The sequence below is a fragment of the Bacillus rossius genome, chromosome 1 (assembly GCF_032445375.1).
Source record: "Bacillus rossius redtenbacheri isolate Brsri chromosome 1, Brsri_v3, whole genome shotgun sequence".
NCBI classification, from domain to species: domain Eukaryota; kingdom Metazoa; phylum Arthropoda; class Insecta; order Phasmatodea; family Bacillidae; genus Bacillus; species Bacillus rossius.
In genome coordinates, this window is record NC_086330.1 from 4,721,816 (window position 1) to 4,748,343 (window position 26,528).

The window sequence follows — 26,528 nt, forward strand, 5'->3', positions numbered from 1 at the left end:
AACGCTGTTTACTCTACACTGAAAAAATAAAATTAAACATTATATATAAAACTTAACAAAAAATTAAACTATGGTGTTTAGTCTTATGTTTTCAGAGTATAGTAACCAGCGTTCGCAAAAGCGCCTTATTTTTCTACTGAATTCCATAGCTTGGAATTAAATGATCGTAACTTAAAAATGACATTTTATTTATTTTATTGTTGCTAATTTTTGCGAGGCAAATATTTTTCATATAATTTTTCCCAGAACTGCGTTCTTCGCTTGAACATGTCGGTCTCCATTTTGAAACCTCCGTTTATCTTCAAGTAGCTGAGCTTTTCTTTTGTGGCTGGAATCCAAGTAACTTGGACCGCGTCGCTTGAAGGATTCCTGAAACACGATGCATTTTATATTGTGTGACTAATACCTTACCACACTATCGTGCTCTTACGGTTAAATTTCGCAGAATAGTTTCTTAATATTTGGATTGTTACATAACTCACAAACTGACTACTTTTAATAATAATATCATAGTGATATTTTAGTGAATCTATGTGTCTTCTTACACAAATAACATTTTATATTTAGATGTGTCTTTCCTCTTCCCCTACCTCAGACAAATAAAAAAATGGGTGCGTGTACTTATGTACGCGCGTGAGAAGTTATACTTCTTGGGCATCATTAATACATAGTTATTAATTGCATACAAATAATTAATTACAATAAAATAATAAAAGGGCTGGAAAAAGATAGTCAACACATTTAATAAAGTTAAGTTTAAATTTGAAAATTTAAATAAATAAAATTTAGAGAATAATAAATATATGACATATTTTGTACTAAATATTATATGATTCTAAATTTTAAATATTTATTCTTGGTTATTTAATATTTTAAAAGAAAATAAATACATAAAACAATAAATTAAAAAATTTAATTTCAGTTTATTCATTTTTTAAACATGTATTATTTTCTTAATTTAATATTCATTTTTCATTTTTAACAAAAAGTTTACATTAAATTTGTTCATTTATTTTCAAAATATATATTATTTAATCAATTTAATAATAAATATTAAAAATTAGTATTTTAATTTTATGTCCGATTTTAATTTTGATCACAAATTTTTTATTAAATGTTTTATTAAATTTATTTCTTTATTTTGTAAATATTAAATAACCAATAATAAATTTTTAACACTAATAATTTAATGATATTTAGTATTAATTATATTAAATAATAATATTTTAATTTATATCAATAAATAATACATACGATAGTTAACCTCATTTATATGGGAGCACTTGAAAAACTATATAAACACAATTGTTTTTACTAGGTAATATTTACGAATAGTAAATAATATTAATCAAAATATTCAATTTAAATCACTACTGAATATAATTTATTAGCACATATATAATTCACACTTGTATGAAACTAAAACACGTGTTGTGAATGTAGAAACTAGAAACATGTGGATAAATATTATAAATATGAAAACAGTGATCAGAGGCGACGAGCGTGCCAACATGCGCGACTAATAGAGGTTCTATTTCTATTTTGTTGGTAGCTTTTTTCAAGACTTTAATGAGCGATTTAGCGGTTCCCGACTCTGTACCCACCCCGCCTACGTGCGGTGCATTCTCAAGGAAACCGACCATCATGTTTCATCCCTCAAGGCGGTGCCTTTGAAATATTTTCCCTCCTCTATAATAAAAATCCTGTACCCACCCTGTCTTGGCGAACTGCGTCCACAGCTTGACCATGCTTCCCCTCGTCGCCGCGTCGGGCGCCCCTGGCGGGAAGTCGCGGTACTCCGAGCCTCGGAACAAGAAGGGCAGTTCCCCGGCGTGAGGCACCCCTGCAGTGGAACACACGCGTCTCGTCAGGGCCAGGGGAGGTGGCGGCGTCTCAGGGCTGAGGACACAGCCAACTGTCTGGATGGAAATGGCGAATATATTTACCGGTTTTCGGAACCAATGTTGGACACTGGCAACAGTGTCAGGCATGTAAAAGGTCCATCTTTCTCCTAACCAGGTCAACACCCTAGCGGGTTTAGATGCCTGGAGGAGTATTGGTGTATTTATGAGGTGCGAACCTAAATTATGTGTGTCTGGTTAGCTGAGTGAGGTGATGAACTATGCTGGGTTGCCCTAGTCTGGTCTTGCTGAGACCGTAACACCTTCCCTGATAAAATGGGGGAGTAATCCCTTGACAGCTCTGTCGTAATATTTCTTGCTCTGGAATGTAAAAAAAAATGGATCTGTAAGCCGACTAATAATCTACCCTTAAAGGGCGCATATTTTGGAGGAGCGGTTGTGGATGCCGACCAAAAGGTTGGAACGTAGCAGTCTGGGACATGACGAGCTCCGAGGAACAGCAAAACATCTCTGTGATAGATACACTCAATACCAGCAGAATAATTATCTGTATGCTCAGTTAAACCTTTATTTGTGCTGCAGAAACAGTTGCACAGAATCATACATTCAGCAAACTTTCATCTATATTAAAACTGTAATGGATGGTTTTGGCTACAGAATTTTGGTTTTTACAGGCACACATTTTTCACTGTGTAGTTAATCTAACACATAACGGACATTTGGTTTTCCACCAGCTAGTAAAATGCCTTAGAATCCCTCGCCTTTGTGTTGGATGTCACAAACCAATGACTAATCACGTCACTCTCAGAAACCCTCGGTTACCCAGAGGACCTGCTCCTGGCCTCTCCCAGCTCCCTGGGATAGTACGGGAGGTATGTCGACATGGGCACATTCCCAGGACCGGAAAGTAATATTTGGAATGCGTGCACATGTAGCCTGGACTTTGCACTTCCCTGTATCCTCGAACGTACTTTTTTGACGTGACAACGTCTAATAAATCGATGAACGCCGGCTGCACGCACGAAAAAGTGTCCCGTTACGCACATTGTACGCTTGCGCCGCATCTATCTCTCTTCCACTCGATTGAAACAACCATCGATTTGACTTTTTCGAGGCACATTAAACTTGAAACACTCCCATTGGTTTCCTACTTTTCCTATCATCGTCCTATCCTTAACAGAATAACACAGATTGGAAGAAGTTAAATAGCAAACATGTATAAAAGTTATAGTTAAAATAATCTCTTCGTTAAAGTAATAAACATATTTGAATTAATGAGTGCAAATAAAAGTAAATTTATCAATTAAATTGTAGATTTCATTTCACTCCTTCTTTGTATCCATACAAAATAGTGATTATACAATAAAAATGATTCAATTATATTCATGAAAGTATGCAATCATTTCATCAATGTTTTGTTATGACGTTGTCACGTCAAACAATCGTCCGTAAACCGACTTTACAGACAACCAATTTTTTTTGTTTGATATCTGCTGCCATAACGAGCAACCAAATGAAGTCTTAGATGCGTCGTAGATGATCTTTCGCAAGCTCTCTTCTCATGATGTGTGACATGGCTGGAGTTTTCAAAGGTTTTGAAGCAGAATCTACACCAGGTGTCTGAAGTCATGAGGACAGCACCAGTACATGTAAGATATTACCGCAATTTATCACTGCGAGCAACAATCTTTCCACACAGATGACACTGCTTGAGGTCATGCTGCAGGTTTTCAGCACACTGATGTTCATGTCGGTAGCAGTCCGGGGCAAATACATCACAGACGCTTCGGTCGACGTCGCAGTCGCCATGATCAGGGATGTGACCGTGCGTATTCTGTCACCAGACGTTTGATGTTTGATTTATCTGCTTTCTCAATTTTCTCACTTTTTTTGTCAACGTTCTGCGCCAAATCTTCAGCAATGACAGAAGGTTGCCCACTTAGTTCCTCATCGTGAACGATAGAGCGGCCATCTTTAAGAGCTCTAACCCATTTCCGTACCATTCCATCGGTCATAATGTTTTCTACAAACATTTCACTGAACTGACGATGAATTTCAGCTGCTTTCACGACTTTAGCACCAATAAAACTAAATCACAACGCATTTTACAGCCGGCGGGATTCTCGAACGACGGAGGCATTTAAAATACTCACAAACATTACCACGGTCGAATGTTGCCGTAATGGCGTCTGTAGCTTGGCAACAGATGCAGGTACTCAACGCGCATGCGCGGAATGCCGACCGCAGCGCTGCAGCATCCGAACTTCAAAACAGTACTTACTAAATTAAAAAAAAAACTCGTACAATCCATATAGCGGGAATATAATAGTATACAACTTAAAACTTGTCTCATACTCTTTTTCCCACTGGAAGCCTAGAATTTATGCAACTTAATTTCGGCTATTTCGCTGGAGTGGAACAAATCCTTAGTGGCAAAACCTTATACTAAATATGCAGGAAGCTGGCCCTGACAAGCCTACGCTTTTTGTTAGCAAGCGTGTGATGTAAGTTTAGATTAAGTTCAGCTTATCGTGAATCAAACAGCTCTAAGGTACCAAGTGTAATTCATCATCTCCAGCAGATATGTTGGAGGTCGTGGGTTTGATCCCGGCCAATTGCACCTGGAGGGTGTTCCACTCAGAGTTTCCCAAGGCCTTACAGAAAGCAAGTTCTGGTGAAGCTCCTTCGAAGTTGTTCAACACGTTGACTGCGACCAGCACGCAAGGGGGGTACCAACTAAATGTTGAAAATCCCACGGACATGAGTCTCACATACCTGGAGTCATGCTGTGTTTGAGGCATTTCAGCAGGAGGTTACTAAAGTGGCTGCAGCCTTTTCATTTCATTGTCTGGCCTATTTGATTTCAAGCACAGGCTTTTGAAATTTACTGCATGCGATAAATTAATATTTTTTGGTTCTATATGCTTATAATATAATCCTCTTAAGATCTCAAATATATTACTAAATTTTCCCGGTTGAAACCATTTCATCACTCAAAGCGAGCAGTCAGACTCGCGTGCGCGTAAGTATGCCTGAAGAATTTCCTAACTGCTGGATATTTCCTCATGCCTTCGCGGCAGTTCTTGGAGTATTGGCATTCAAGTTGTAACCAAGCTTGTTTTTATGTTTGAAAGATCTGTGCAATGGGAGTGCATGACTTTATGTAAACCTTAGGACATACGCCATTGCTAAGCTCATGTATGTCTGTAGATGTCAATATTTTTTGTGCTGTCATCATTTGTGGGGTTTTTTTTTCGTTCTCTTCTGTTTTGGAAAACTATTGTGTTTGTTTCGTCTTTTCGTTTTGTCGTGTTTTTGTCTCGTTTCAAATGTTGTGCTGAATTTTTTTGGGTTCAATATTTTTCTGCTGTCATCATTTGTGGTTTTTTTTCGTTCTGTTAGTCCATTTTTCTTTGTTTTTCTTTGTTTGTTGACAATATTCCTGTTATGGAATATTATGTGGTGTTTATATCCTACTGACAACAGCAATCTTTTGCTTAATTTGTGTTTTTGTTTTTTGTCTTTTGGGTTTTTTGTAGTTTTCCTCTACAGACATACATGAGCTTAGCAATGGCGTGTGTCCAAAATACTTGCATCAAGTCAAGCTAGTTTTGTCAGCCTAGGTATGCTGGCGGCCAGATGTAGCGAGATGTGTGTGACGTTTTTTGTCTTGATCATGACTGCCATTTAAAGTGCCGTAGTTCTGAGGGAAGATGTGCATCAAGTTCTGTCCCTGCTCGAACACGTCCGAATATTCACCTTCGGCCAACCTCGGGTTTATTTATATATATTTATATTTCTCTGTTTATTTTAATGTAGCTATACTAACCTAACTAACCGTACATGGTGTTTTAAAGTGTTTTAATGTAGCAAACCTAAACGACCACTTTCAATATTTGAATTAATTTTTCCTGTACAAAAATAAAACAAATCCCGAGGTTGGCCGGAGGTGAATACTCGGGCGTGTTTGGGCAGGGACAGAACTTGATGTACATGTCAGGCTTCTCTGGTTCCGACGAGCAGGCGCGTGCGGGCGGAGGTAGCACTTGTGCTCGTGGGGAGCGCTGGTTCCGGGGCCGCGGCTCACCTGGGACGTCCTCGACGACAGTGTGCAGGAAGCCGGACCCAGGCGCGGGCTCGTGGTCGAACAGGTAGGCGAAGACGGGCAGCTGCGACCACCTGGCGTGCAGCTGCAGCGTCTCGTGGGCCGCGAACACGAACTCCACGTCCGACTGCATCTGCGCAATAGCCACGCTCCCCACCTTCCTTCAGCGTCGAGGCCTTACTTGGAACCTGCGTCTGGTCGGGTCACGGTCGTGATCCCCCCGGTGTCCCTCCAGGGAAATTCTGGCACGAGTCTTTTCTATATGTAGGGACCGGAAAAATTCGCGGGTTCAATGACCTGCAGGATGAACTCCATAGTTCTACGTACACTCGGTCAAATGTCACCCACTCATTGGTTGCTGTCTTGTGAGACGTCCCAATGTAGCGGCCTGTGATTCGATGCAGCTTTGGTTGGGTGTTTCTCATTGGCCCAGAGTCATCCAGGTGAGTTGTGAGCCAATAGCAGAGGCAGTACTGAGGTATAACTGTTTGAATTTTAGTCTACCGCGAAATGAACACGTGAATTTTTCCGGTCTCTATCTATGTGCCATGGCTGGTACCATCCCAAAAACCTCCGATTTGAATCATCGAGTATTGCTGTCTCCAAACGACCACGTTGTCGACAAGTCCAACTCAGTCAGCAAACTTACCTGTAACAAACTCCCCACTGCGGTGTATTCATATCATCTTTGATAACTGATTTCTGTAGGGGGTGAATGATTGGCCGAGAAGTTATGGTCAAACAACCAACGCAGAACATATTCTGTCTTAGGAAACCAACCCTTAAAAAAACAAAATTTGTAAATGTCTGTTTATTATTTTCATGTGTCGTGTTTCAATCTTGGGTTTTTTGCAACGGACAAGTATTTTGCAGAGTTTTTTTTCCATAAATTCCTACTGAATGCAGTTTATTCATTTTGGTACGCCCTGAAAATTGGTGCAGCATAAAAATTTTTATGTTACTATATTTAGGAATTCTTAACTGATTTTTATACATATCTACATCGTAGGCATCTTCAATTTTTATTTTTACCCACTTTTTTTATGGTCTTCTGCGGTGGCTAAATTTTTACCAAGGATGTAAATTGTCAATCACTAAACAATTTAAACATTTTTTATATGATATTGTTATACAAAATTATAATGAAAGTGCTAACACTTCATATTAAAGTGTGCTGTAAATAATCGTTAATGCCAACTCTAAGACAGAGTTCTGAATTATGTCATCGATGGGTCTCAAGTCATGAACGGCTCAGTATCACTCCTGCACGAATGTTACTGTTGAGTGATCATCACTAAGACAAAAGTTTGTTGCTGTCAAGAATGTATTTGATTTTATAAAGCCAACTGAACTTTGTTGTTGATTTAACTATACAAGTTGAGTTAATGCTAAATTTTCTTTTCAATTTTGTTGCAAGCTATTTTGATTCTACATAAATAGCTGCTTAATGTGGGTTTATCAAAATATTTTCTTATTGTATATCTTCAACGCTCTTTTACAGCGTGGTGTTATGTATCACAATCAACAATTATTTAATAAAGTCACCAAACTTGTATATGATCTTAGGTATTCTATAAACGTTATAAGTTTCGTAGTAAAATTTTCTACGATCAATATTTTTAACTGCAAATGTTTGTTTAAGCAAACAAAAGAATATTATTTATTTTTTTATTATTATTTGTCTGTAGCAAAAATTGGTAAAGTATCTTCTATGGACGCCTTCCCCGCTCAACTTACTTACCTCAATAAACTCGGCAACTGTATCTTCACACAAGTGCTTCTCGCCGAAGTAGAATTTCTTGACAACATTAGCTATTTCGTTGCATGTTTCTACATCGAGATTGTCAGACAGTTCCATTGGCAGCACTGACGTGAAGTTCTGGTCTATTTCAGGGAACTTCAAACGATAAGATGAATCTGAAATGGTTTCCAAAATTTTACCTAAGAGTACAAACTAAAACGTCCAAAATGAGTCATTTCAAAATAATTTCTTCGGTATTAAAGATTCCAAAAGTATGTATGAGGTCATGATCAGCAAACCAAAACAGATCAAAACAATAACTGAATGTAATTCAGTAGTTAACCAATTTACTGTAACAGATCGTGGAATCATATTTCTAAAATAACCTTAGAAAGATAAATGTAAAATTTGTATCAAAGGTGACACTTTTATCGACGAATCATCACAAAAATTTGAAATAAAATAAACTGCAAACTGTGATGGAAAGTGATATTCTTGAAATAATTTCACCCTAAACTTAGACATTTAGTGACAGTTAGTAACTACATCACTACACCACAAAAATAAAGTTCATAATTATGTTTGAAAGATTTCTGTAAATACAATTTTGTGGTATTTATAAACGATCTAATATCATACTAGTTGTGAATTTACGAACGTCATTACTGAATGAAGTGGGTAAATTCAGTCAATTTCAATTAGTATGTTACGATAATAATTCAGTCAGGGATGAGTATAAAACGTTAAGGTTTTAACTCAATCTTATATATAAATATATTTCGTGGAATATAGAGCCAGTTAAAATTTTAGACTATAAGCCAACTGTTGTACTTCGCCATGAAGTACGCAACATCTTCAACAACAACATCAATTTAATGGCTCATAACAATTAAACTAAAATAATAACACTGTGCAAATACCACGTAACTGCCTTAGTCCATTGAGAAATGATGATTATTAAGAACCAACTGTTGCTTCATTCTTATACAGGTTACATCTCTATGTTGTAACAAAACAAGAGCAATAAATAATATTAAATCTTTATATAACATTTTTCTTTACGGATGCATTTCCTTATTTCCTTAACTTAATGACAAGTTTAATAATTATTATTCTTCTGCCAAATTTCCACAAAGATCAGACACATATTGAAGAACTTTGTAACCGGCCATATTGTGATCCTGTTGTACGAGCACGTGATGCCCTTACCGAACAACTTGACCTTCCCCTCGGCCGAAGTGACTCCTGTGATGAAGGGCACCTTGCTGAAGAGACCGCTCTCCAGCAGCCGTCTGGGGGAGTCTGGCAGGAAGGCCTCTGGACCAGTCTCGTGGCTGGGGAAGAACTGGTCGAGTATCGCTCCGTGCAGCTCCTGCCAGACATGGGTGGTACACAACTACCTGCTAATGTTATACATGGGGAAGTGTGTTTGTTTGTTTGTCCTTTCCCGCAGCAACGGAGCTAGGGATCGACATGATTTTGGTCCGGAGAGTGACACAGGCTGCATAATAATGAAATTATATCCCTAAGGGAGTGAAAAAGGTTACATTCATAGGATGTAGGTTATAGACACACAAACAGTGAGTGTCATTTCTCTATGACCGCCACACGGTCATCTAGTAAGGTCTGGCAACTTCATATCCTTCTCCTTGGCGAAACCCATCCGCTTAGTGAAGCTCACGGCTGCTAGTAAACTAGAGGCGCTGATAAAAGTTTAGTTTGGAACTTCGTCAATAGATGGAGTTGCCTTGAATTTGTAACGCGCTATCGCTTGGTGCGTCCGTCACGTCTTGCCTAGGAGTTACCTGCCTTCCCACAACAAGAAGCTGAAGATTGGCGTCCCGGTTTTTGCTGATGTGTAGTCTTGATGCATCGAGATTGTGCGATCAACGGGAATTTAAAATCAGAATTATCCGTTTATCAAGTGTATGTCCTGCAGATTTGAAACCCGGTAGTGATGCTCATTATGTTATGAAGACTTTAGCCCGGACAACGCCGGGTGCTTCAGCTAGTATTGTATAATTTTCATTACTTCACACCGGGTCGTTACCACAACGCCGAAATTACATAACGCCGAATGTCAAAATTGACCAGAACGCCGACAGCTAGAAAACTGCTGTGTACCACAACGCCAAAATAACAACTGATTGAATTTGTGTGTGTTTCTTAAATGTACCTTAACGCCAAAATACCACAATTAAACCTAACCTAGCGTAATATAACCTAACCTAACTTAACCTAGCCTAACCTAGCCTAGCCTAGCCTAACCTAACGTAACCTTACCTAACCTAGTCTAACCTAACCTAGTCCAACCTAACCTAGTCTAACCTAACCTAGTCTAACCTAACCTAGCCTAGCCTAACCTAGTCCAACCTAACCTAGTCTAACCTAACCTAGTCTAACCTAACCTAGCCTAGCCTAACCTAGTCCAACCTAACCTAGTCTAACCTAACCTAGTCTAACCTAACCTAGTCTAACCTAACCTAGTCCAACCTAACCTAGTCTAACCTAACCTAGTCTAACCTAATCTAACCTTTGTGGCAGTCCTGCAATGAAATTTTTGGGCTTTGTGGTACACAGCAGTTTTCTAGCTGTCAGCGTTGTGGTGCGTCCCCCTTCACACCTCTCGTGATAAGGTAAAATCACGGGCCGAGCCAGCAACTCCTGCTGATGCCGCGAGTGCAAGGACGTCACCTGGTTGTCTCGAGCCTTGGCCTTGTCCGCCACGAGCTGCTCGGCCGGCACGGAGCGCAGGCAGGCCGCTACCTGCCGCGGGTCCTCGGAGCGGCAGCCCAGCGCCCTGGCGAGGCGGCGGGCTCTCTGATTGGCCGCTCCCACCGGCACGTTGCAGCCGCCGATGAACACGGAGCCGCTCTGCGCGATGGCCCGGTGGAACAGTCCTGCACAGGGTCGGCCACTCACTCTCTGCAGCCTCCTTATCACATATGCCAGTCCGAGAAGTGATTCCAGAAAGGTACACGACTTTTGCATGACTGACCTATATTTAGAGAACGGAAAAATTCACGGGTTCAACGACCTCCAGGATAGACTCCACTATCCTCTACACACTCGGCCAAATGCCAATTTTTATTTCTGTTCATTGGCTGCTGACATGTGAGTCGTCTCGACTGGGCAGCCTGTGATTCGACACTTCTACGAGTGAGGGTCTCTAATTGGCCCTCATCACTCCAGATTAACCGGGAACCAATGGTATAAGCAGCACTAAGGTATAATTATTTGAATTGTAACATGTCACGAATTCAATCCACAAATTTTTTCCGGTCTCTACCTATTTTTCGCCTGTACAATAAATGAAGACCACATTTGAAACGGCCTTCAGAGCCTTGACGGACAAAAATTGTATAAACTGCATAAATAAAAATTGTATAAACACTGCAAGAATGAAAAATATACTACTATTCCAAAGTCTCCGCCACCTTATTGTTTAAACCACTTTAATTATAGCCATTAGGCTAACAGTCAAATAAATAATTGATTTTGAATAGCTTAAACCATTTAACATTTTTAATTTATTCATTGTAACCTTTAAACATTTACTGTAGAGCAGACACTTTAAAAAAGTCTACAAACATTCTGAAAATGAGTTTGACTTTTTCATCCTGAAATAATTTTTTTTTTATACTGTTTTCTGTCCCAAAAACTGAACACTCACGAATGTAGACATAATCGTTACTTAAAACATCGCTTAAAACTTTTAATTTGTATGGGTATAATTTATTTATTGCTGGACCACAAACCCAAGCAAAGATGCTAAATAACTACAATTATATCATTAAATTTTTACTGGTTAATTTTTTGCCCTATTTGCAAAAAAATGCACTTCGAACATACGGCACTACAACTATACTCATCGTTCTGTATTAAAACTCAACATATTCAGCAGACAGATAACAATTAAATTTATAAGTTCGCAGTATTTTATTCGTCAATAAAATTCAGTGATACATTCTCCAAAAGGGGTTAAGTAGCTGAAAAAGGATTAACAATCTATTGAAATATTAAAACTAAATCATTTTAATGTCGGTGTGAATGTCTCACCAGAGGCTAGCGGTGACAGTGTCAGGTAGTGCACACTAGCGCCTCCTGCACTCTCCCCGAAGATGGTCACATTGCCGGGGTCTCCCCCGAACTGGGCGATGTTGTCCCTCACCCACTTCAAGGCCATCACCTGGTCCCTCAGCCCGTTGTTCCCGGTGACGTCACAGCCCTCCAGGTACAGGAAACCTGCCGGAAAAAAAATTGGTTGTCTGTGAAGTCGGTTTACGGACGATAGTTTAATGTGACAACGTCAACAAAACATTGATGAAATGATTGCATACTTTTATGAATAAAATTGAATCATTTTTATTTAATTATCACTATTTTGTATGGATGCAAAGAAGTAGTGAATTGAAATCTACAATTTAATTGATAAATTTACTTTTATTTGCACTCATTGATTCAAATATGTTTATTACTTTAACGAAGAGATTATTTTAACTATAACTTTTATATATGTTTGCTATTTAACTTCTTCCAATCTGTGTTATTCTGTTAAGGATAGGACGATGATAGGAAAAGTACGAAAAGAATGGGAGTGTTTCAAGTTTAATGTGCCTCGAAAAAGTAAAATCGATGGTTGTTTCAATCGAGTTAAAGAGAGATAGATGCGGCGCAAGCGTACAATGAGCGTAATGGGACACAGCGTAACGGGACAATGTGCGTTACGGGACACTTTTTTGTGCGTGCAGCCGGCGTTCGTCGATTTATTAAGACGTCACGTCAAAAGTCAGGAGCATTCACTTTCTCCAGGTCTGTGTAGCTTTGTCACAATACTGACAAGCGCGCATGTCAAAATACACAAACATTAAGTGAGTGAGCCTTTCAGCACTCGCCAGTGATGTGTAACATCTAACCTCGGTAACCTGTGAATTCATGTATTCAAATGTTTAAAATACACTTGTTATACAAAACTCAAACCCGAAATAACGCACAATTCATTAAAAATAATGCCAAACATGCAAATTAACACAACTTGTGTTGTCAACTGTATTTCAGGACATGAATCATAAGTATTTTCCCCACCCGCCGCTAAAATTATCTGCCGAAGATGCTACGCCGACAATATTAAATCATTCGATTTGCAGACCAAAATTTTTAACTATATAATGAAACAGCTTCGGTAAACGGGAAAAAGATATTAAAAATACTAGACCCCCACCTTTGGACCTCATTTTCGAAAAGGAATTTTACTAAAATATTTCCTAAGTTTACTAAACAGTTAATACTATAAAGTTTCCCTTTTGGTTTAGTAAACTTATAATTGCGCCATCCACCACAGATTTGCAGCAACATAGTGTACACTAACGCCCTAACTTTGTGATAACCAAATACGCTCTGTAAGCATACACACGCCTCTATTACGGCGTTAACAGGTTCTGTACACTAACAGAATGCACTATAACATGCCCCAAATTATAGTAACCAAATTGTTCTGTATTATCATGAACATACAATAAAAACAAATATATAATTGGATTGGGTGCCTTGTGTTTTGATTGACATAACCTATTAATAATTAGAACCACAATAAAATATAAACAACATTTATTTTTAAAGAATACTCGACAAGAATAATATACATAAAATTCAAACAGACTTCTCGAATATGTCCAAATATATATTCAGTTACTTTGGGCACATTTGTATTAATATTTTCAAAAGTCTATTTAATATTTGCCTCCAGCTAGTCAGACACGATACTCTGTCTCCTAGGACTACTGGACCTGTGTGCGACAGTTTGATGAACTATATATTTTATCTAATAAAATTACTGAAAACACACCAATCGCTAATCACGTGCGTGATATTAATAGTGTTCACTGGGACGGAACTATCGACTCACGGCGCAAACGTCTCTAAATGTTGGTGCAGCCATCAGCCGTACCTGAGTCCTGGTACAAGGGAATTTCTCAACCTTATAATTCGCGGCACAGTCGTCGCCGCGCGTTGCCTTCATTTGCTGATGTCCGGAGTAGTTAGTTCTAGCGTTTAACTACATCTTTGTAGTTTAACGCGACGCCGATCTGCTACAAACGTCATAATTCCTCACGGGAATTATCGCCGAAATCACTCCATATTCCCGCCGTCAGAAGCACTTCTTTTCTCTTTATTTTTAATTTCGCATTGTCGGTATTAGCCGGCCAATCCAAACGCACACGCTAGGCGTCATTGTTACAAGCGAACAATTTTCATAATGTTATTCTTTCGAACCACGGCGGAAATGTTGATTTTCTGCGTCGTCATGGCAACGTCCGAGGCCGCGGACGCTCGTTGCCACGCCAAAAAAACACTGCCGAAAAGTCCGGCAACGAAACATAAACAAAACAAATGAGCCTCAAAACAGTTGCAGTGAACCTGTAAATACCATGGGAAGCCTAAGATGCACATCAAGTTCTGTCCCTGCCCGAACACGCTCGAAAATTCACCTTCGGCCAACCTCGGGTTTATTTATATTTCTCTGTTTATTTTAATGTAGCTATACTAACCTAACTAACCGTCCATAGTGTTTTAAAGTGTTTTAATGTAGCTAACCTAACCGACCACTTTTAATATTTGAATTCATTTTTCCTGCGCAAAAATAAAACACATCCCGAGGTTGGCCGAAGGTGAATAATCGGGCGTGTTCAGGCAGGGACAGAACTTGATGGACATCTTAGGCTTCTCTAAATACCGTAGTATTACGATAGTTGCTACACGTTTCTTTTCTTGATTCCCGTCGCATTCACGGAATTACTCCCGCCATTTGCCGAATACCGAGAGTTAAGATGTTGCACATCAAAAATCAACACCTGTTCTGAATTTTACTGCAGGTACTTGAGAACAATTAATTGGGGTAATTATCATTTCTTGCATTACCTAAAGCTCCAAGACGGTAGTTGATTGTGACGAGGACGACTTCTTCAGCCACCAGGAAGTCCGGACCGAAAAGATTCGTGTTTCCCGAACCCATACTGAACTTCCCGCCATGGATCCACACCATCACCGGCTTGGGCGACCTCGTAGCCAACTGTCAACAATCATAAACTTTCATTGCGTCAGAACAACGCGAATAAGATGTACATGACCTTATTTTTGGTTTAGACTTTTTGTCAGATACGAGGGCCATAATGAATTGTAATAAAAGATAAATACGGTTTGCCTTCAATGAAACCAGCTGTTTCAAATTGAATAAAGGGGGTAACAGGAAGGAAGTAGTATGTGGAGGGATTGAAGGAGTAAGTGAACATTTGGAAGCCCAGCAAGTTAAATCTATAGAAGGAGTAATCCTAGAATTTAGGGATGTGATTACGGAAAGGATAAGGAAATGCGAAATAATGCCCTGCAAAATAAATTTAACTAACTATAAGCCCATCAAATGCGTACCCTACCAGTGTGCCCCTCCCAAAATGCTAGAATTTAGAGATATAATTAACAATCTGGAAAACTAATGGATAATATGTAAATCTAGATCGGTGTTAGCCTCCCCAGCTTTCCTGATAAAAAAGAAAAGGCCAGGAGAATTTAGGCTAGTTTTGGACTATCGTTTTTTGAACCAACGTATAAAATTGGACCTCTTCCCGATGCCTAAAAATGTAGTTCAACGTTAATGGTTAGAATGAATAGTAAAAGTGTGTTTGGTCATTAGGAATGTATCCGGTTCTCAGTCGTGAGGTCGTGGGTTCTATGCCAGCCTCCCAGCGGCCGGGAGTCGAATTTCTGTCGCGAGTTTCTGCCATCCAATATGGCCGCCGGGGTTAAGGTCATCAAAAATGGCCACCGTGACGTCAGAGGTCGGTTGGTAATTGGCCCCCACCTCCACCACACACCACACTCTATATACTGCGCCCGGAAATACTTTATTATACTACTTTGGTACTTGGGTATTTGTTCCTGCTAAAATTCGAACCACTTCTCAGATTAATGTTTTCAAAATGGTAAACTTTTCGGAATGATTGCAAATGATTAAAGTGATAACAACAACTTACTCTTCTAGATGTTAAGTTTTTAAATATAATTATTTTTATTCATATACCCAATCAGACTGTTTTAAGCTTACTAATTTACTTATTCATATGTCTATATTTATAATAAAGATATATGATTCGTTGAAAAGTTTTGTAATATTTTATATTCCGTGCGTTTGAATAGGTGTAAACAGGTACGTTAGAAATCTCAACAAACAAAAATGGCGTTCATATATTTTAAAATGTATAATATAAACAGTGACCATTGTCTAACTATTTTACTTTTATGGTCACAAGTTTATCAAAAAATTTAGATAAGTTTCAGTTCCTTAAAATTTTTTACTCCTAAAAATGTTCTAACTCCTAAAAAAATGTTAAATAACTGTCTAAAATACTCAGTACTTCACTACACCACACCAAAAAAATTCTCAGTAAAATACATTACCATTTCCCTGAAAATTAGTAACTTATTTTAGAAAACATTTATTCTTTGCAGTTGTTGACATTTCCTTGTGATAAGGCATGCGGTTTTTTTTTTTTTAAATAAAATAATTCAGTCAACTGGGTTAACAGTTAGTAACTGTCGTCTCTCACCTGTGGCGTGTACACGTTTAAGAACAGGCAGTCCTCGTCCCCTACCAACTCGCCGGAGAACATGTCGCCCTGCACGCAGATAGGCCCTTCTGCCAGGGCATCTCTGGTTCCGGTCCAGGGCTCTGGGTCCTCGGGAGGCTGCGACAAGCATCACGCATGGCCTCAGCCTTGAACCCACTCACACGCACTCGTGTTCCGACCATGAGTGCCACTCATTGTGATAAGTGCGATGCAGAGTATAGGCCTACTTTCCAAATACCAAGCCACGGTGGATACCATTTTTTGACGTGACAACGTCTAATAAATCGATGAACGCCGGCTGCACGCACTAAAAATTGTCCCGTTACGCACATTGTTCCGTTACGCTGTGTCCCGTTACGCTCATTGTACGCTTGCGCCGCATATATCTCTCTTCCACTCGACTCTTTATAAAGTGAAGTGAAAAGTTAATTTGGTTTTCATTGCTTATTACAACAACAATTTCGGCAATAAAGTTTAATTATTCTTGCATTTTAAAGATCTGATGACTAGTATAATTTCAAGTATTTATTCTTTTATTATTAAAATAAAAATGATTCAATTTTATTCGTAAAGTATGTAATCATTTCATCAATGTTTTGTTTTGACGTCACGTTAAACTATCGTCCGTAAACCGACTTTACATACAACCAATTTTTTTTACATCAGGCTAAACGTGGCCAATAAAAGGGCATATTATTTGGTTGAATGTAGACTCGTATTGAAATATTTTTTGTTGTATATTCAACCTCGTTTCTTAGGAATTGTAAAATACGAGGATTGTTTTTGGCCAGCCTCAGACGCCATTACGGTCACATTCTAACGTGTTTACGTTTGTTTGCGAGTGTTTAAAATGGGAAACCACACATCACTTAGAAACACACAACTTAAAACAGTCATAACTTAGAAAACTCAAAAAAATCCACGTAACTTAGAACTGTCATAATTTAGAACGATTATAACTTAGAATCACATAACTTATAAACACACAACGTAGAAACACACAACTTAGAACTGTCATAACTTAGAAATACGTAACTTAGGAACAAGCAACGCAGAACCACACAACTTAGAAACGTCATAACTTGGAAAGTCATAACTTAGAAAGTCATAACTTAGAACTATCACAACTTAGAAATACACAACTTAGAACTGTCATAACTTATATACACGTAACTTAGTAACACGCAACGCAGAACAACACAACTTAGAATACTTTAAAATGCCTCCGTCGACTGAGAATCTCGCCGACTGCGAAATACTCGCTGTGGTTCTTTCCTTAGTGTCAAGGGCGTGAAAGAGGCTGAAATTCATTGTCACATCGGTGAAGTGTAGGAAGAAGACCGATGGAATGCTACGGAAATGGGTTAGAGCTTTCAAAGAAGGCCGCACGAATGTTCATAACGAGGAACGAAGTGGGCCACATTCCGTCATTACTGAATATATGGATTCAGAAAGTTGATGCATAAAGTGAAAGAGAGCAGAAGTTTTACGATTTCGTCATTATCTGATGAGTAGAGACCCGGAAAATTCGCGGGTTCAATGACCTCCAAAATAGACTCCAATATCCTCTACACACTCAGGCAAATGCCAACTGTTCATTGGCTGCTGACTTGTGAGTCGTCTCGACTGGGTGGCCTGTGATTCGACACTTCTATGAGTGAGGGTCTCTAATTGGCCCTCATTACTCCAGATTAACAGTGAACCAATGACAGAAGCAGCACTAAGGTATAATTATTTGAATTTTAGCATAACACGAAATGAACCCGCGAATTTTCCGGGTCTCTAGTGATGAGTTCCCTCGAGTCTCAGTGGTCGTTGAATCAGGCGGCCGACTTTCTGTGAGGATGGGATTCAAAAACTGATTGTGCGATACGATGGGGCGACTGAAATGCTGCTCTTGGAAGGGCAGCCCTTCAGGATTTTTCTGACAGTAGTGTTTTTTGAAGGTTGTCTGAATTGTTGCCCCTTGGATGGGCAGCCCTTCAGGATTTTTCTGAGAGCGGTTAGTTTGTAAAGTGGCCTAACCTAACCTAATCTAACCTATCCTAACCTAACCTTACCTAACCTAACCTAAACTAACCACTGTCAGAAAAATATTCAGCTCCCCCGATACGATAAATGCCTTAATATTTTTGGAAAACACGCAGAAATGTAGAGTGAGGTACAGGCTTCTATGTAAAAATAAAAACATTAAAATAGTATACGTGTTATTGTTTTTTACAAAACGGAACTTACTTTAAAAAAAAATTGGATGTCTGTAAAGTCGGTTTACGGACGATAGTTTAACGTGACAACATCATAACAAAACTTTGATGAAATAATTGGTTACTTTTATGAAAAAAATTGAATCATTTTTATTGAATTATCACTATTTTGTATGGATACAAAGAAGGAGTGAAATGAAATCTACAATTTAATTGATAATTTTACTTTAATTGCACTCATTAATTCAAAACTGTTTATTACTTTAACTCAGAGATTAAATTAACTACAACTTTTAGACATGTTTGCTATTTAACTTCTTTCAATCTGTGTTATTCTGTTAAGGATAGGACGATGATAGGAAAAGTAGTAACGAATGGGAGTGTTTCAAGTTTAATGTGCCTCGAAAAAGTAAAATCGATGGTTGTTCCAATCGAGTGGAAGAGAGATAGATGCGGCGCAAGCGTACAATGAGCGTAATGGGACACAGCATAACGGACACTTTTTCGTGCGTGCAGCCGGCGTTCATCGATTTATTTACGTTGTCACGTAAATAAAAGCATTAAAAAAGTATACGTGTTATTTTTGTGCAAAACAAACTTACTTAAAAAGAACCACATTTCGTATATTGTATTAACTATTGGGAAAGATGTGCTGAACTTCCACTTAGTGTCACTCTCTAAATAAAAGAGCCACAATGAACATGCTCCAAAGAACTGGGATGTGTTCCATGTGACTGACCTTGAACCTGAGCGGTCCCACTGGAGGCTTGGCATAAGGAATGCCCTGGAAGCTGTAGTAGCTGACTCCAGTGGCATCGGAGGTGACTCTCTTGCCCCGCAGTCTGCCCTGGGGGATGTCCACCGTCACGAACTCCGACATCTACAACACACAATAGGCATTATCTTTTATAGATTTGTGCAATGGGAGTGCATGACTTGATGTAAACTTTTGGACATACGCCATTGCTAAAGCATGTATGTCTGTAGAAGAAAACTACAAAAAACACAATAGACAAAAACACAAACTAAGCGAAAATTTTGCTGTTGTCAACAGGATATAAACACCACATAGGTAATATTCCATAACAGGAATATGGTCAAGAAACAAAGAAAAACAAAGAAAATGTACTAACAGAACGAAAAAAACTCCACAAATGATGACAGCACAAAAATATTGAACCCGAAAAAATTCAGCACAACAGTTGAAACGTGACAAATAACACAGATAAACGAAAAGACGAAACAAACACAACAGTTTTCTAAAACAAAAACAAGCGACGTTTCGGGAACTGCAATCTGCTCCCGTCCTCAGGCAGAGACGCACATGGTACAAAAACAGGTGCTGTAGTTCAGCGAACACGCTTCTTGGGCGAGAGCGAGCGTTGAGCTGCAGATGGTTCTAGTGTTTCACTGCTAAAATCTTTTTTTTTTTCATTCCAATACAACTGTCAAAATTCTATGATATGATTTCTCCTGTCACTGAAGATAGTCGGCATAGTTTTTTGTTCAACTCAACATTCACAAAGTCTGTTATGCACAAAATGAAATGAATTCGAGAGGGGAACAGCAGTAGAAACCACTGGCCTCTTTTGGAGTAACCAAAATATTTTTGTTAATGAGTATAACAAATTAATTTGTAATTAAAATTATTCCCATTATCTTTTTAAAATATTTACCTTTGTAACTTTTTGTACGCGGTATAGCTTCTGATTTAATATGGACTTAATGTAGTCACAAGAAAGTAACTTTCACGTTTGTTTTTTCTGTCACTTTTTCTTCTTATTTTGTTTTCCGTGTGTATATAGTCTGCTTCTCATTGCTGTATCTTTATATGACGTTTGTTTTGTAGATTTAATACAGGTGTTATTTTTAACAAATTTATTATATTAAGATATTATTTTTTAACTTAAAAGTATATTTTCTTAAAGTGTGGCTTTTTGTGACTGTTGTTTTCAGTTTTGCCTTTCTTCCAAGTTATTTGGGACTGCTGATATGCCAGTTACTTCCTAGATATACATATGTTCTATTTTCCTGTATGTTTAGGTTTTGTTGGTCTAGGTTTGGTTTCATTTCTAATAGTCATAAAAGCAAAAGTCAATTTACATTCTGCAAATATTTATGTATTTGAAAACAAGCACAGTGCAGTAATCATTATTATCCTAATTTAATGTAAAATTTCTTATATCACATGTTATTCACATACGCTTAAGGCAAAGGGATCTCGAAGTGTTTATTCAGCCCCAAACCACTAGGTCATGAACTGCATAAAGCCTGCCATTTGGACAGAACTGAACCCATGACAAATTCCACACCCTAGGTAACGCCTCAGTTATCACAGCTACCCCACCTAAATCATGATAGCAATCGTGAATTTAAATTTTTTTTTGTAATATCAACCATTAGTATGCATCTGCTATATTCGCCTTATTTGACGACAGTTGGATGATCTCTATAACACCTAAACGAAAACCCTACGATTCATCGTCTGCAATCGAGACAAAGTTATAAAGAAGCCAAGACCAACGAACAAATAATAACACCTGCTTGAGTGTTCATAAGTTTTTGGCATCATCCTCCATGATATCAGAAAATTTGCTGGTAATGACTAAAACTTTTCAGTAATTGGCAGGTTCGGGGCATCATTTTGAAGTAATCTGATGGTTCGTGGCAAGTTCTATTAGGCACTTGTTGGTATATGCCAGTAATTGCAATTACTTGCCATTTCTTACCAAGACTTAACAGTTATTACTGATAATTTTTGTACTGGTATTGTTAGTAATTGCTCTTACATGCTGTTTATTGCCGGTACTAGCTGTACGTTGCCATTGCCTGGAAAGATCTTGCTGGTACTTTAGAAATCTTACTGGTAAGTACCAATACTAGTAAGTACCAAGACTTCAGTTCCGAAAATTATCAGCATATAATCGTAAGTATTCTCAAGTGAAAACTTATTTATATTATGACGGTTTTTTTAGTCACTACAGGAATTTATTTACTTTTAAACAGCAGTTTCGGAAAAAAATTAAAGTATATAAATTTATACTGTTTTTTTTTTAATGATACGTATAAAAATGTTTTAACTGCAACCATTAACAAAATGTTTTGTCTTTCCGCTGGATGTCATCCATCTATTTGAAGTTGTGTTGTTGTAATTATTTCAATACTTTTAACTCACTTGTTATCTAAATACTCGTGTATTGCCATCGTACTAATTTTAGATGTGATTTGACGCATGAAACAAGCCAAATAATGGGCGAGTTATCTTATCTTCTCGGCACAACTTTACGGGCCAGAGTGCAGGTCGCGTATGTACCGGTGACGTAGCGGTAAGTAGGCGCCCATGTCATAGGTCGCCAGAGCAGAGATAACAACACCACTGCATCAGCCCGCTGAAAGACCTTACTTGAGCAGTTTTACCAGAATTATGGCAGGCCGTCCGATTAAGCTATACGTGTATGGAACTAGGAACTCTACCGCTCTTAAAACGCTGTTTGTGATTATCAGTAGGGACTGGAAAAAATTCGCGGTTTCAATGACCACCATGATAGACTCCACGATTCTCTATGTACTCGGGCAACTATCACCTGGTCATTGGCTACCGACTCGGGACACCTGTTTACTGCGATTCTTATGATTCGATACTTCTTTTGTTGAGTGTTTTGTCATTGGCTCAGAGTCCTTCAGGTAAATTGCGGTCCAATCACTGACGCAGCGTTAAACTAAACGAGTTTGGATTCCAGCCTGTCTCGTAAGGAATCCGCGATTTTTTCCGGTCTCTAATTATTAGAGACCGGAAAAATTCGCATGTTCAATGACCTCCAGGATAGACTCCACTATCCTCTACACTCTCGGGCAAATGCCAACTGTTCATTGGCTGTTGACTTGTGAGTCGTCTCGACTGGGCGGCCTGTGATTCGACGCTTCTACGAGTGAGGGCCTCTAATTGGCCCTCGTTACTCCAGATTAACAGTGAAACAATGGCAGAAGCAGAACAATGTATAATTATTAGAATTGTAGCATTTAATGAATCCCCGAATTTTTCCGGTCTCTAATTATCAGTTGAATAGAGACTGCGCCCTAAAGGTACGACTACACGGGCAGAGCAAACGGGATAGTAACAGGTTCGACTGTACGGGTAGATTGAACGGAATCGCAGGTAGTTGCTACCCCGTTGAATCTACCCGAGTAGACAGTACGGAGATGGCAAGTGAGCAGTTCGGGAAACCTCGGAGAAGCCCGGAAGAGGAACCAGTCTCCGAGCAGTTGTCGCAGCGGGGTCGTTAACACAACGCCGAAGTACCATAACGCCGAATGTCAAAATTGACCACAACGCCGACAGCTAGAAAACTGCTGTGTACCACAACGCCGAAATAACAACTGAATGAACTTGTGTATGTTTCTTAAATGCACTTAACGCCGAAATACCACAATCAAACCTAACCTTACCTAACTTAACCTAGCGTAATATAACCTAACCTAACTTAACCTGGCCTATCCTAGCCTAGCCTAACCTAATCTAGTCTAACCTAACCTAGTCTAACCTAGTCCAACCTCACTAGTCTAACCTAACCTAGTCTAACCTAACCTAACCTTTGTGGCAGTCCTGCAATGACATTTTTCGGCGTTAGTGTATTTCGGCGTTGTGTTAATTCGGCGTTGCGGTGCGTCCCCGTCGCGTCACGCAGTGCCCACTTCCGTCGAGCCAGAATTGTGGCTTAGTTTCGAAAGACAGGGTTTATCTTGTAATCCGCCTACTGTTCATCCCGACGTTTAAGAACTCAACTATAAAATGAATAATGTACGCAGGCTTCCACGGCCATTGTCTGAAGTAGCTTGGCTTCTGGGTTAGTCAGTAGGTAACTAACTGCTCCCCGATGATGGCGACTGCAACGTCGATCGAAACGTCGGTGAAATTATTCGCCAGTGACGTGGCTAACACCCAGAAGTCAAGCTACTTCAAATAAAATGAATTGAATGATAACAGCGGCCAGCAACCCTACTCGTCATGGTGGGTGCGTTTGTATTTCTAGATACCGGAAAAATTCGCGAATTCATTTCGCGATAGGCTAAAATACAAATAGTTAAACCTCAGTGTTGCCTCTGCTATTGGCTCACAACTCACCTGGATGTATCTGGGCCAATGAGAAACACCCAACCTAAGGCTTTATCGAATCACAGGCTGCTACTTTGGGACGTCTCACAAGACAGCAACCAATGAGTGGGTGACATTTGACCGAGTGTGCGTAGAACTATGGAGTTCATCCTGCAGGTCATTGAACCCAGGGGCGTGCCTAAGGGGGGGGGGGGGGGAGCGGGACCGGAACCCCCCCCCCCCCAGGGATAAAAATATTTTAATATTAAATTCATAAAATAAAAAAATAAAATATTTAGTGTGATATTAAAATTAATTCAATGACACAAGCATAAATGCTTAATTAAACTTAGTTCACTTTCCATTTTTAGCGTAACTAAACTAAAAATATTTCCGATACTCACAATTAAAGAATGTTGGAGTAAACTGACTTCCTAAAACTGACTTTTATGAAGTTACGGCCAGTATTTTTAGATAACCTAAATCAGCAATATTGAGCACGTATTTTTCTAAATTTTCTCGGGGGAGGACCCCCGGACCCCCCGCCTAGCTGGGGGGTATTCCATACCCCCCAGACCCCCCGGAAAGGCCATAGCCTTCTGCCTGACCCCCCCCCCCCCCCAGAGCAAAATCCTGGGCACGCCACTGATTGAACCCGCGAACGTTTCCGGTCCCTATGTATTTCAGGTGCTGCAAATACCTGTTTACAGCTGCGAGGAGTCGAGTTGTGAGACTGCTCGCCTCTGAGGAACGCCTCGTGGTTCTGGGACTCAAATCGCACTGAACCACCTGGCTTTCATCGCGCTGCTGATTACATGTTACATTGTCTCTCTCTCTCTCTCTCTCTCTCGCTCACTCCCGACCCGCCATACTTCAACAACGTGTAGATATGGTAATGTATCAAGTGTTTCCACAATCTACCTTTTTCCCCTCCATTAATCTGATGGTTGGGGGACATAACTTTTACGTGACGTAGTTACTTTATGGAGAATCACATAGGTTCTGTTTTTCAGCGTGTGTTTTCGTATTGGCTGATTGGAGTCCATAACGAGCTTATTTCGCCTATGAAAATAAGGGAGAGAAAATAAATATAGCAGGCATGGACCAAGGTATTGAAGCATATCGATCTGTCTCATTTCCAGGCCATAATTCATCACATACACACACAGTAAATAATCTCACAGAGGTGCAAAAGCGAGGCGGGTCTTAAGGCCCCCGCCCACCCGGGCACACACACGGTGCGCAGAGCTTCAGGAAAAACAACGCGATTTCAAAACTACTCAAGATTTGCGAGTGGGGTCTGCTTACGAAAAGCATTTAAGAGTCGTTGAGGGCAGAAAAGTACTTTTGATTTCGGATTAAGTTTTTAAACTGTATTTTTAGAAGAGTTAAAATGGCTAAAACGCGTGTTTTTAGAGTAATTTTTAGCCGTAAAACAACCGGTACAGATTCTTGAAAGCACTTAATGAACTTGCATTACACCTTTATCTTCATTTCTCGGCCATATAATGTTACGGTCACCACTCAAATTTCACAGTTATCCTGTGACGACGAGAAGACTGCGCGCCAGTCCAGAGGAGACACCGCGCTAGAAGCACCAGCGAGCGTCGCGCTTATCATCCCGCCTCACTAACACACATACACCCCTGACGACGTTTATAGTCTGAGCGCAACTGCAGGAACAACCTCGCATCTGATTGGACGGCGCGTCTGGGTAGGTACTCGTGTTGGTTACGTCAGCAGGTGTGTTCTGTTGCTGACAGGCTCATCCCAGTTTGGTGGTGTGCGTGTGGTCGGAGTTGGGCGTGCTGGGGTGTTCTGTGCGAGCCTGCGCACAGACCCTCTTCTCTCCTTGTCTGTGCACGACCGCTCTTCTGGGGAAGCCTTCTTTAGACAGACAAGAGAGCCAAACCTCCGATCGTGCATCTTCGGGGTTAATTTTGGCCCCTTTCAATTTTACGCAATTAAAATAGTGATAATTCAATAAAAATGATTCAATTTTATTCATAAACGTATGCAATCATTTCATCAATGTTTTGTTATGATGTTGTCACGTTAAACTATCGTTCGTAAACCGACTTTACAGACAACCAATTTTCTTTGTTCATTGTAAATAAATATGGCGGTGTTGATAAAAGGATACTAATTGTCAATTAGGTTAAGTTAGCTACATTATAAATACTTTAAAACATTGTGGATGGTTGAGTTGGTTAGGATAGCTACATAAAAGATACGGAAAAAAGCATGAACTTCGGGGAACTTCGGGGAACTTCGGGTGTGGCTCTCTCGTCTGTGAAAAGAAGGCTTCCCCACACGAGGCGGCCAGGGTTCGATCCTCGACGGGAACTCACACGCGAGTTATCGCAGGCGGGAAACGCGGCGGACGATGCCGCGAGCCGGTAGGGTTTTCTCTTGATTCTCCTGTCGCCTTCAACCATTCCTTCAATCCTCATCCTCGTCTCATATTAGCCTTCGTCTCCCACGGCGACTTGCATTGTTAATCGACGGGATGTTCCTGGCACATTCATTCATCCACGCATTCAAGCGCACTGCATTGTACAACAATGTTGTTTGGCCACATTTTGGTTTTTGTATCATACGCATTGTTATGTTAAATATATATCATATATTTAACTACTTGCCAACCTTCCTGCAACTTACCATTAGGGACAGGAAAAATTCGCGGGTTCAATGACCTGCAGGATGAACTCCATAGTTCTAAGTACACTCGGTCAATGCCACCCACTCATTGGCTGCTGTCTTGTGAGACGTCCCAACGTAGCAGCCTGTGATTCGATACAGCTTTGGTCGGGCGTTTCTCATCGGCCCAGAGTCATCCAGGTGAGTTTTGAGCCAGTGGCAGAGGCAGCACTGAGGTATAACCCTTTGTATTTTAGCCTATT

The 26,528-nt window shown here is 39.7% G+C and overlaps 1 protein-coding gene across 6 annotated transcripts; it reads right to left on the minus strand.

Annotated features, from left to right (window-relative positions):
* Positions 1-178: 178 nt before the first annotated feature.
* On the minus strand, positions 179-25,256 carry LOC134531355 (fatty acyl-CoA hydrolase precursor, medium chain-like). Of its 6 annotated transcripts, XM_063367074.1 has the most exons (12): positions 25,108-25,256; positions 20,210-20,605; positions 19,273-19,413; positions 16,309-16,446; positions 14,627-14,777; positions 11,768-11,953; positions 10,403-10,608; positions 8,918-9,080; positions 7,709-7,884; positions 5,950-6,161; positions 1,714-1,843; positions 179-369 (listed from the first exon to the last, which is right to left on the minus strand). In XM_063367074.1, the coding sequence occupies exons 3-12, from the start codon at positions 19,411-19,413 to the stop codon at positions 229-231; spliced, it is 1,644 nt and encodes a 547-aa protein (XP_063223144.1). In that variant the 5' UTR covers positions 20,210-20,605; positions 25,108-25,256; the 3' UTR covers positions 179-228. The 6 variants fall into 6 exon arrangements, with proteins under 6 accessions (XP_063223144.1, XP_063223150.1, XP_063223124.1 ...); XM_063367080.1 differs by lacking the exon at positions 20,210-20,605 and having other exon boundaries at positions 5,950-6,100; XM_063367054.1 differs by lacking the exon at positions 20,210-20,605.
* Positions 25,257-26,528: the final 1,272 nt, after the last annotated feature.